The 12500-nt window shown below is 44.5% G+C and overlaps 1 protein-coding gene across 1 annotated transcript in view; it reads left to right on the forward strand.

Annotated features, from left to right (window-relative positions):
* The first annotated feature begins 3928 nt into the window (after nt 1–3928).
* rps6ka1 (ribosomal protein S6 kinase a, polypeptide 1) overlaps nt 3929–12500 on the forward strand; it is a 140267-nt gene continuing 131695 nt past the window's right edge. The window contains exons 1-2 of the mRNA XM_042108084.1: nt 3929–4592; nt 11548–11592. Of these exons, the coding sequence (XP_041964018.1) occupies nt 4530–4592; nt 11548–11592 (108 nt within the window). The 5' untranslated portion in view covers nt 3929–4529. The remainder of the gene's footprint in view (nt 4593–11547; nt 11593–12500) is intronic.

The raw sequence follows: 12500 nt of genomic DNA on the forward strand, positions 1-12500 counted from the left end.
AGCTCCGTTATCACAGGACAGCACACCGTCACACACAACGACACACACACACACACACACACACACATGCACAGAGATCTGAGCTCCTTTATCACAGGAGAACACACACACACACACACCTTCACTCACACAAACGCACGCACACACACAAACACACACAGAGAACTGCGGTCTGCAGTCCTATATCACACAGGATCTATTAGATTAAAGCCTGATTCAGACTGCAAGCGACTACTGACAATAGACCCTGTGATGTTAATACAATTCAGCGACTACTGACATGAGGGCATGCAATGTTAATACAATTCAGCGACTACAGAAGAGAGCATGCAATGTTAATACAATTCAGCGACTACAGAAGAGAGCATGCAATGTTAATACAATTCAGCGACTACAGAAGAGAGCATGCAATGTTAATACAATTCAGCGACTACAGAAGAGAGCATGCAATGTTAATACAATTCAGCGACTACAGAAGAGAGCATGCAATGTTAATACAATTCAGCGACTACAGATGAGAGCATGCAATGTTAATATAATTCAGCGACTACAGAAGAGAGCATGCAATGTTAATACAATTCAGCGACTACAGAAGAGAGCATGCAATGTTAATACAATTCAGCGACTACAGAAGAGAGCATGCAATGTTAATACAATTCAGCGACTACAGATGAGAGCATGCAATGTTAATACAATTCAGCGACTACAGATGAGAGCATGCAATATTAATACAATTCAGCGACTACAGACAAGAGACTGTGTGATGTTACAGTAATACAATTCAGCGACTACAGAAGAGAGCATGCAATGTTAATACAATTCAGCGACTACAGAAGAGAGCATGCAATGTTAATACAATTCAGGGACTACTGACATGAGAGAATGCAATGTTAATAAAATTCAGCGACTACAGATATGAGAGCATGCGATGTTAATACAATTCAGCGACTACAGAAGAGACCATGCAATGTTAATACAATTCAGCGACTACTGACATGAGAGCATGCAATGTTAATACAATTCAGCGACTACTGACAAGAGACCGTGTGATGTTAATACAATTCAGCGACTACAGACAAGAGAGCATGCAATGTTAATACAATTCAGCGACTACAGGCGTAAGGACCACAGGCCACATGAAATGTGTAACAAAATTTAAATAATTTAAACTTTTGATGCTAAAAGCCGATGGGTGATGAGTGAATTGCCATATCCACTGCCTGGCCAAAACAAAGGTCACCACCTGGATTTAACTAAGCAGATAGGTAAGAGCATCCCTGTGGGGCCAGTGCTATGCTATGTTGCTGCAGGTGGTCAGGTCTAGGTTCAGCAGCGTTATGTGCCCAAAGAATGAGGTCAGCTGACTACCTGAATATAGTGAATGACCAGGTAATTCCATCAATGGATTTTTCCTTCCCTGATGGCGCGGGCATGATGACAAGACGACAATGCCAGGATTCACCGGGCTCAAATTGTGAAAGTGTGGTCCAGGAAGCGTGAGACATCATTTTCACCACAGAGTCCACACCTTAACCTCATTGGCCACCACAGAGTCCAGACCTTAACTCCATTGGCCACCACAGAGTCCAGACCTTAACCCCATTGACCACCACAGAGTCCACAACTTAACCCCATTGGCCGCCACAGAGTCCAGACCTTAACCCTATTGAGAGTCTTTGGGATGTGCTGGAGAGGACTCTGCAGTGATCCGAATCTCCCGTCGTCAATACAAGATCTTGGCCAAAGATTACTGTAATGCAACGCTGGATGGAAATAAATGTTGTGACATTGCAGAAGCTTGTGGAAACAATGCCACAGCGAATGCGTGCCGTAATCAAAACGAAATATTAGAGTGTGTGAGACCTTTTTTTTGGCCAGGCAGGGTATGTGAACAGGGCTTAAGTCCCACACATGGACTGTCCACTGCAATGGGAGCTGGCGTGCAGGAAATGTATTATTCCTGCTGGACACTCAGAATGGCCCGTAATAATCCATTGGAAAATTGCAGATGTCATTTTGAGTCGCGTTTCTAGCGGTGGGGCTTACAAAACTAAATCATATTTTGCACTTGATGTTCTTCGGCTGAATGAATTAAGCACTGACTTAATGCATTTCATTCATTCAAATGATGTCATCACAGTCCATCATAAAACATTATTATGCAAGAGTGTTTTCCATCTTTCAACTCTTGTTATGCTGGTATAGTTTATGTTTACTGTTTTTTGATCAAAACACACACACACCACACACACACATTTGCATAAACCCAAATGTCATTCATATTCATATGTTTGTAGCTTATTTCATTTCTATTGGAAAGCGCTGCGTCGCCACAGCTGTCTTGCATCTCAGCAGAGTGGGCTGAGCGACGGTGCTCTGGGATGGGTCAGTGTGCGTTGTGCTTGACCTGACAGGCAGGGTCAGCCGGAATCTTCTGGAAGGCACGAAAGGAGAAGCCACTAGTAGACACTAGAATATAGATAGAATATATGTATATGTGTATATATATATAGGTAGAATATATGATATACTGTAGGGGCCTATAGGATGAAATATGAAGCTTCATCAGAATGGAAAGAGACGGATGACAAGCGTCACCATGAGCAACCAATAGAGCAGCCACTGTTGCCTGGCGAAGGAGCTGATATACTTCTCTTCTGATTCAGCTCCTTAGAACACTATAGAGCTGACATACTTCTCTTCTGATTCAGCTCCTTAGAACACTATAGAGCTGACATACTTCTCTTCTGATTCAGCTCCTTAGAACACTATAGAGCCGACATACTTCTCTTCTGATTCAGCTCCTTAGAACACTATAGAGCTGACATACTTCTCTTCTGATTCAGCTCCTTAGAACACTGTAGAGCCGACATACTTCTCTTCTGATTCAGCTCCGTAGAACACTATAGAGCCGACATACTTCTCTTCTGATTCAGCTCCTTAGAACACTATGACTAAGACATCTGATCTGAGATCAGTATGATGTGTTGGTCCAAACGGCGTCGCCCCGCAGTCATCAGAATGGGCCATAATGACATGTGCAGGCAGCTTCAGGAATGCCGACAGGAACAAATAGGCCCAGCTAAGGGTGTGTTCAATCAATAAGCCATCCATCTTGCCCATGAGCTGCTTCTTGGGCAGAGACTGCAAGCAAACGTTTTGACACACACCACTGATGTAACGTCTCCTAACACAAATTCATATTCAATAATCAATAGTAGGTTTACCTCCTGTCTGGTTAGATTGGTCAGGTCTGTGTTAGATTAGGTTATGTGTTTGTGTGTGTGGATGAAGGTTTATGGAGATTTCATATTGCCTATAATAGTGAATGCATGCATTAGAAATGAATAGAATCAGAATGTACATTTGAAAATGAAACATACATTTGATTATGGAAGCTGTTAATGTGCTTTCAGAAAGAATATGTTCAAAGGAAATATATTCTGCATTGTGTTTAATTCTGCATCTCTGCAAGCTAGTTGGCCAACTGCCCCTTGTTGCCCGTGGTAACTAACACGGGCAAGGCACTGGGTGGTCTTGCGTGAGAAGGCGTCAACTGAGGGGACATAATATAAATATCACTAGTAATTTGTGCAAATTATATACAACAATCGCCCCAAGAGTACAAGAGTTTTGATGTATGTGGAAGTTATAACATTGTCAGCATATCTTACGTCGCTTAGGCCACTGTTAGTTACGGAGGTCTTCGCGTTTGCAAGGATGATGTGGAGCAAGGCATTGGTGCCGTCTGAAAATGTTTACATTAGCGTAATCATCATAGACATTTCATAGGCAAGAGTTGCTGAGTGGAGTTGCAGTTGCGGTGCTTAGCCAGAGGAGGCCGTCAAGTCAAATCTTCGTGAGAGAAAGCGCAGAAAGGGGCTGGCCGAAGCTTGTGTGCAGGCTGCCAATGACAGCTTGAGTCAGCGCGCCTTTACGCTAAATGCTGAGGAGAGCACTCGATTCCGGCGAGGAGCAGGCTGGCGGGACAGGGTCGCCCTTTCACGCATTCTTTTGGGAAGAGACGCGATTGCGAAACTCGGGCGAATTTGAAGTGCACACAGATCAAGGACTAGTGGACGACCATTCTCCATAAAGACAACAAAAGCTACACGCTGACCTTTTACGGCAAGCGAGACCTCGGCTGCAGTTGCGCTCAGACGATTCAATTTTCCGGTTGCATTTTCGCGTCTAAACCTGTCTTAACCTGCGAGAGAACCCTACCCTCCTTCTAATCGAAGAATCGACAACTTAGTCCTTGCTTCTCGCACAGGACCAGTATTTACCTCTGCACGGAGAGGGAGAGCATCGACGTCATTGTAGAGGACTTTTTTTTAATTATTTCTAAACGTCTTCTGTGTGAATATGCGCGTTCAGTCAGCGTAGTGGAGTTTGGAGACAGTGATTTAACCAGCATCGGGCCGCCAGCGACTAGAACCGAAAACCCTCTCTTCAGACCGTCTCAAAAACGGACGTTTGAAAGCAAACTGAAAATATTTTTGCAGTGAAAGTACCGAAGTACCAACAAAATGCCTCTCGCGCAACTTGCAGAGCCCTGGCCCAAAATGGAGCTGGTCCAGCTCGAGACTGAGGTAAGGTCAGAGGTCAAGCTCACCTGTTTAAACTTCTGAGAAATCTTAATTGGTGCAGATTACGTACAGTATCTTACCAACTTCTATTTGTTGTCGGTGAACTTTAAATACAAATGCACTTTACTATGCAAATAGTGATTTTTGAGGGAGAGTTTTGATTGCAATAACACATTTGCTAATCCACACTCATTCGACTAACTCAAGATAACGCAGGACACGTCCAAGGAAATGCCTAGGTGACTCAAACACTTGAGTACAACTCTGTGTTGCAATACATTAGCATTTGGTCTAATATTTACCCTATGGCTTTTTAAGGTATGCACTTGAAAGCCAGTCGTCCATGCAGAATCCAAACAGACCTTTTCAGGGCCAACGATAATTCATTACAAACCCTTTGTAAGTGTCAAGGCCGTCGTTTGTGAATGGACTCTACTCCATTCTTCATGTTTTAAACATCCGAGCCCGAACACCTCAGAAGCTGCCTGATGTCAGTCAGTGCTCAGTACTAGAATCAGAGATTGTATCAGTGTCTGTGCCAGAAACAACAAGAATGAACTGTGTTTGGTATCATGCTTAGATGCTACCTGGCCATTAGAGAATGCGCCACTTTTGATGACGTCTAACTCCCCTCTCTCGCTCTTGTCCTCATTTGTCCCATAATCCCAGGGCAGCGCAATTAAAACTGTCACTGCAAAATCAATTTTCATAATGTTCCTCCCATGTGCGTCAGGAGGTCGCATTTCAGTTTTTAGACACTAAAAAGACACCTTTAAACCCCTCCCTATGTAATGAGGTATACAAGCACACATTGGCCTTCTGAGCTTTAGGTAACCCCTTATTCATGGCACATTGGGTTGAGTTTGAGTATGTCTTGTCTTAGCCTTTTAGATGCAGTCAATTAATATTTTTTCTACTAATTTGTGTAGGCCCACATGCCTAAGTAATAACATGCTCTGCACATCTCAGAGGCTGTGGCCCCATCTGTCCTCCTCTCTATGTTTTGTTTTGGCTGTCAAACTGGAGTTGATTTGTCAGTGGCTGATTTCATGGAGTGCCAGAGGAGACAACAGCTCAAGTCCAACATGCCTATTAGGGCTTCAGCATTTAGGGAACATATCTGATTGCAACTTGTTTGACAGATATTGTGACTTGATTTGAGAGATTCAAGCTTCAGTTCAATATTATTCCAAATTTCACTTTATTTTGGCCCACTTTTGATTGGTAAGCACGCCTAGTGAAGGAGAAACACAGCACTCCTGTTAGGTGAGCTTCACTGTCTGTCACATGAGGAGGATGACATGAATATAACAATCATAGATGTGACAAGATTAAACACTGGGACAGAGTTGGGAGCTCCACAATTAATGGCAGCCTCTGCAATTAACTTCTTGCATTAGTTCACATTGTGATTTCGATTAAACATCGATTAATTGTGATTAATTGTGTAGCCTAATGTCTGTTTCTTTATTGTCTTTGTCTATCGTAATGCAGAGGGTTGCTGCTCTTCTTTGGCTGAATTTACGCTTTTCTAAATGTCAGTTGTGGCGTGCATCTCTTGCGATTATTCCAGCTGCATATGGTGATGCTGTTGGGGGTGTATAGCATGATTCAGCATGCCAGGAACAAGAACAGTAATATACGGCCTGTCACTGTTTATTATTTAGCACTGTATATTATGCAGCAGGGTCTCCAGGCCCAGTCTCTTAAACACATGTCTGGCCGAAGCGTGTGTGTAAACACAAACCTGAGCTGGGGACACACACCAAAGTCTGTGTCCGGCTTGAGCTGTATCAGGTGTCTGATGACCGCATGGCTATTTCCTGCTGGGCTTGGACTGACCGCATGGCTATTTCCTGCTGGGCTTGGACTCACTGGGCAGTCATGTTTTGAAATGAGATTGCTTAACTCATTGAGTGCCAAAAACGTAATATTACGTTTTTAGCTTTTTTTTTTTAATTACGAAACTAGACACTCTAACACACCTTTATATGTGATTTTGGGAACTGTGATGAATGGAATTGAAATATATGACGATCGAAAACTCATGAAAACGCACAATCTGGACATTTTATCTGGACATTTTATCATCACTCGGTTGCCGCTTTGGGTCGAATCAGTGACGCATGCACGTCATCTCAAAACCATGCCATTTTCGTGGGTCTATCACTAGGTGGCAGTCTCACCAGGTCTCGCTGATCACTTCCCGGAAAGTTTACAGGCAACACTTCATATTTCATGAAAGACGTTATATCTCCATTTCTAGAAAAAAACTGTGATTTTTTGATGAAAACTAGCCACTGTTTAGCTTGGGATTTCTCAGGAACAGAGGCGTGTAGAAATACACGGTTTGCACCCACCAAGAGCTTAAAGTCTCACCTTTTAAACGAGCCATTGTATGTGTTCATAGCTATAACACAGAATATGCTTTGGCTGTACAAAAATCATCAACAATGGTCTAGATTGCTGGCACTCTAGGATAAAGCTTCCGAAAACAGCTTGGCATTCAATGAGTTAAGCTGCAGCTGAGGTCACTTTGGTTTGATGGAATCCCTTTCAATCTCCCCCGTCTCGCTCTCTGTCTCTCTCTCTGTCTGTCTGTCTCTGTCTGTCTGTCTGTCTTTGTGTATGTCTATCTCTCTGTCTGTCTACCTGTCTCTCTCTACCTTACTTTATGTCTAACTGTCTCTCTTGCTGTCTACCTCTCTCTCTCTGTCTGTCTGTCTGTCTAGCTGTCTCTTTTGCTGTCTGTCTACCTATCCCTTTCACTGTTTTCACTGTTTGTCTTTCTCTGTCTATCTGTCAGTGTCATGTTCTGTCTCTCTGTGTAGCTCTCCATCTCTCCATCTCTCCATCTCTCCATCTCTCCCTTTCTGTGTATTCCTCTCTTTTAGTGAGTCTCCTTCTATTTGCTTGACGTGAGCTCTGACAGTTCCCTAGAAAGTAAGTGACATAAGGTTTGATGACTTTGATCCACTGAGTTTCTTTCCACACTCCAGTGTGACCGCAGCAGGTGTTAGCTATCAAGGGCATGGAACACACACACACACACACACACACACACACACACACACACACACACACACACACACACACACACACACACACGCATACACACCTGATAGAAAGCTTACTTTGTCTTTGTGCTCCTGCATTAATGTCATACTCCACACTCCCAATCACATTCCCTCTAAGCTACTGTCATGTACTGGACATGATGTGACGTTATGCAGGGTGCAAGCGTCCTCACTCTCAGAGGTTGTGTGTCAGACGAGCCGTGGTGGTTGGTCATTTACCCTGTCGGTGTGATGCCGACCAGCTTTGTGAGGCGTTCCCTTGAGAATACCAAACTCAACAAGTCTGTGCAGACTCCGAGGATGTCTCTCTGTGCTGGAAATAAAAGGACTGATTATGCAACAGTCCATTGATGCTGTTTCTGTGGCGAGATGGCACTGTAAATTCTGCACCGCAGGGGCGACAACACACACACACACACACACACACACACACACACACACAAATGATCTGCCTTGCATTCAGTCTTTCTTTTTTGCACTCCAGAGTACAAGGCCAGTGCACTGCAGCATGTGGGGCACCTCCAAGGACAGGACTAGAGTTTGGAATGACCTCCAGAAGACAGTACAACTCCTCATTGGAGCCACTATGGCAACAGGAGTTTGAAATGAATTCCAACATATAGTAGAACTCCTCATTGGAACCTCCATGGCAACAGGAGTTTGGAATGAACAACATATAGAACTCTTCATTGTAGCCACCATGGCAACATGCACACACCTGAGTTGTCGACACACACAGACACACACCTGAGCTGGCGACGCACACTGGCTATCAGTTAGTGTGGGTGTGCCTCTCTGTTTCACATTGTTTGTTGTTGACCAGAAAGATTAGATTTTATTCTTGTCTGGTTGCAGGCCAGCAGAGGTGTGGTGTGTGTGTGTGTGTGTGTGTGTGTGTGTGTGTGTGTGTGGAGATGGAGTGTTCATTCGAGTGGGCCAAGCCGGAGTTGCAGTTCAGTTTGAATGAATGTGCTATTTCTGAAGTAGGCCGAAGACAGTGAGCTCACGCTTGCCTTTTGAAATGTCTGAATAATGGTGATTCTGGTGGGCGATAGCGTAGCATTTGCACTGGGAAAGGTCAGCCCATTTTTTCTGGCTGAGTGTACAAATCTGAATGGCGATGAATAAGCCGGATGGTTCTGGTCATCTGTTACACGGCCACACCAGGGGGCTAATCGTGCTGTGGCCTTTTTGTAATGGTCATCTGTCAACCCGAGATTATGGCAAGACTGGCCAGCCAGCCAGCGTGACCGTGGAGTCTGGATGGAGGCGTTCGTGGTGTGTTTACCAGGAGGACGGAGACTTTTGTGTGTATGTTAGTAGGCCGGAGACTTTTGTTGTGTGTTAACCAGGAGGAGAGGTGTTCGTGGTGTGTTTACCAGGAGGACGGAGACTTTTGTGTGTATGTTAGTAGGACGGAGACTTTTGTTGTGTGTTAACCAGGAGGAGAGGCGTTCGTGGTGTGTTTACCAGGAGGACGGAGTCTTTTGTTGTGTGTTAACCGGGAGAACGGAGACTTTTGTTGTGTGTTAACCGGGAGGACGGAGACTTTTGTTGTGTGTTAACCGGGAGGAATTGGAATTGGTGGAATTGGCTGATTGATAGAAAAAACTCTTTCTTTCTTTCTTGCGTTCTTGCTTCCTCATCTCTCTTTTTGACTTCACGGTCACATCCACTATTCTGTTCATCTCCCATTTCTCTCCCTCATCTTATTCTCCGTCTGTCCATCATCTCTCTCCCTTTGTTTTCTGTGTGTGTGTGTGTGTGTGTGAGTGAGAGAGGAGGAGACTACTTCGGTCTCCAGTCGGTGTGTCCTTCACTGTGAGAGGTCATCTCTCTATTCCCATTTTCCACACAGCCTCAATCTTGAACTCCTTACTAGACAGCTTGGAACCCTTTTTTTCCCCTCATACAGAACTTCTGACTTCTGTGTGTGTGTGTGTGTGTGTGTGTGTGTGTGTGTGTGTTTAGGGCCAAACTACTTCATTTACCAAGCCTACTCTAAATCACAGTTATTGAATTTCAGACAAGCTGACAATTTTGTTGCTTCCTTTAGAAATCAATTTGCAGCAGTGGTAGATAAAGACCTTGGATGTTAAAGTGTTTTGCACACCTCACTCTAGCCCTTGGTTCTTCCACTTACCCCCATCTTGCCAGTCAAGACTGTTTCCCACAGAATTGAACTCCATTTGTGGTGGTTGGTTTGCAGAATTCACTTGAATACAACAGTTTTTAACACAGTGTGGTTATGATGCTAACCAGATTGAAGCACAATTTAGTACAACCTGGAAAATCATTGTGTGGTGGTCAATGTTGATATTGTGGTGGGCCGCCACAAATAAGTCAATGTATGGAAAACACTGCAAGAAGTGAGTTGTTCAAAACCTTTCTTTTTAGTAAACTCTGTGTACGCAAGCAATGTTCTCAATGCTCAAAGCTCAGTGTACCTGACAAAGAAAAGATATCCGCATCCAACATCTCTGTGTACCTGATGGAAGACCTGAGCGGTCGGAAACATTGTGTCATTAAATTGGCAGCGCGTAAGACAGTGTGCGGATATCTTTTCTTGTTCCTTTGTATTGGCTAGTATCCTGCAGCAACTATAGAAAGCAAGTGAACTGCTGTCGGAGGAACAGGGAGGAAACGGCAGACTGACCGAGCGAGGAGTATCGTCAAATCTCCTCTGAAGCTGTAGGGGGACCTCTGTAGAGAACACTGTGATCAAAACGGGAGAAAACAGCCAAGACATTTTATTTGTTATTATTGTTTGGTTTTGTTTATGTAAAGCACATTGAATGACCTCTGTGTATGAAATGCGCTATATAAATAAACTTGACTTGACTAGGGTCAGAGCCCAGGGGCCGTTAACTGACTGGACGCAGAAGTCTCCTACTCTTGTATGGTGACGAGAGCTGGGCAGACCACAGCACGTGTGTGTGTGTGTGTGTGTGTGTCTGTGTGTGTGTGTGTGTGTGTGTGTGTGTGTGTGTGTGTGTGTGTCTCCACATTCTCTCAGCAGCGCGTGATCTGTCGACTCTAATGAATATTTTAACATGCTTGTATAACGATCCGTGTTATGCTTTGCTCTGTTGAGCAATTCAAATGTAGCCTAATGTGTGACTTGGCCTGGTTAGCCTAACATGTACCACCAAAAGTGTGTGTGTGTGTGTGTGTGTGTGTGTGTGTGTGTGTGTGTGTGTGTGTGTGTGGCTTTCTGAGGATGGTATGGCATATGTTGTGTAATAAAGGGAGGGAAGTTCTTCTCTTTGTGTGTGTGTGTGTGTGTGTGTGTGTGTGTGTGTCCACATTCTCCCCTCATGGTGGCCCTCCATGTGCTTTTAGCTCCGAGTAGATCCCTTAATTACATGTTCAATATGACCATCATATGACTCATCAACACGCCCTCACGCCTGATAGTGAAATTAAAGGATGATGGCTCACAACAGCGTTGATGGTTTACTTTCACTTTTTTTGGCAGTTTTATTGGAAATAAATGTGTAAACCCCCCCCCCTGCATGTTCAGCTGAATACTGGACCTCTGGAGCGAAACATCAAAGAACACGGACAAAATAACACTAATAAAAATAATAAATGTTCATTATTAGACGAAATAACACTAATAAAATATAATAAATGTTCATTATTAGACAGTTAGCCAATTTTGTAGTATTAGTCATAGGTCATAGGCCTTCTCTGTAGTCCTTTTAGTCAATTAAAGAGTGTGTGTGTGTATGTGTGTGTGTGTGTGTGTGTGTGTGTGTGGAAAGGATGGCATAGGCAAGTTGACTGGGTCTGTCTGGTTTGTGATGTCCAGTCACACACGCACATGTCCTTGCCTGGGTACTGAACACCGTGTGTGTGTGTGTGTCTCTCTCTTTCAGAATGGACAAAGCACCACAGATGATGGAGTCACATCTGCAGACAAGGTAGGAAACAGTGGCAACACGCGCGCACACACACACACACATGCTGCTCTCTCCTCTGTCCAACATATCCAGATATCCCTTTACACACACACACACACACACACAGACATATCTGCGGCTATATTCTGTAATTTTCCGTGGGGCGATTGCTTTTGATCTTTGTTGACTGTGTACATCAAAGCCAAGAGGATGAGGCTGACCTATCATGATGTCTCACTGCGGCTGAGATATTCACCGTGTGTGTGTGTGTGTGTGTGTGTGTGTGTGTGCGCGCATCCTATCATGATGTCTCACTGCAGCTGAGATATCGACGGCGTGTGTGTGTGTGTGTGTGTGTGTGTGTGGCCTATCATAATCTCTCTCTGTGGCTGTGATCTGCACTCTGCATATGACCCCCTGCCCTTCAGTCCCCACTCCCACTCCCAGCCCTCTCCCCAGCTGCTCTCATCAGGGTGTTGGTGTGTGTTGGAGTGTGTGGGAGTGTTCCTGCTCTCAGCAGGGTGCTGCTGTGTGTTGGTGTGTTCCTGCTCTCATCAGGGTGTTTGTGTGTGTGTTGGTGTGTGTTGGTGTGTTCCTGCTCTCATCAGGGTGTTGGTGTGTGTTGGAGTGTGTTGGTGTGTGTTGGTGTGTGTGGGAGTGTTCCTGCTCTCATCAGGGTGTTGGTGTGTGTTGGTGTGTGTTGGTGTGTGTTGGTGTGTGTGTGGGAGTGTTCCTGCTCTCATCAGGGTGTTGGTGTGTGTTGGAGTGTGTTGGAGTGTGTTGGTGTGTTCCTGCACATTAGAACACTGGCCTGAGAGGGACACACACAGCGGGCAGCATTATTAGTGAGTGCGTCTGTTGGGATCTCGGGTCAAGCTGAATTCATGAATTTTAAAAGGTGCTTGAATTGGGTTAGGTGTGTGTGTGTG

This window comes from Alosa sapidissima, chromosome 1, assembly GCF_018492685.1.
Source record: "Alosa sapidissima isolate fAloSap1 chromosome 1, fAloSap1.pri, whole genome shotgun sequence".
Taxonomy (NCBI): domain Eukaryota; kingdom Metazoa; phylum Chordata; class Actinopteri; order Clupeiformes; family Clupeidae; genus Alosa; species Alosa sapidissima.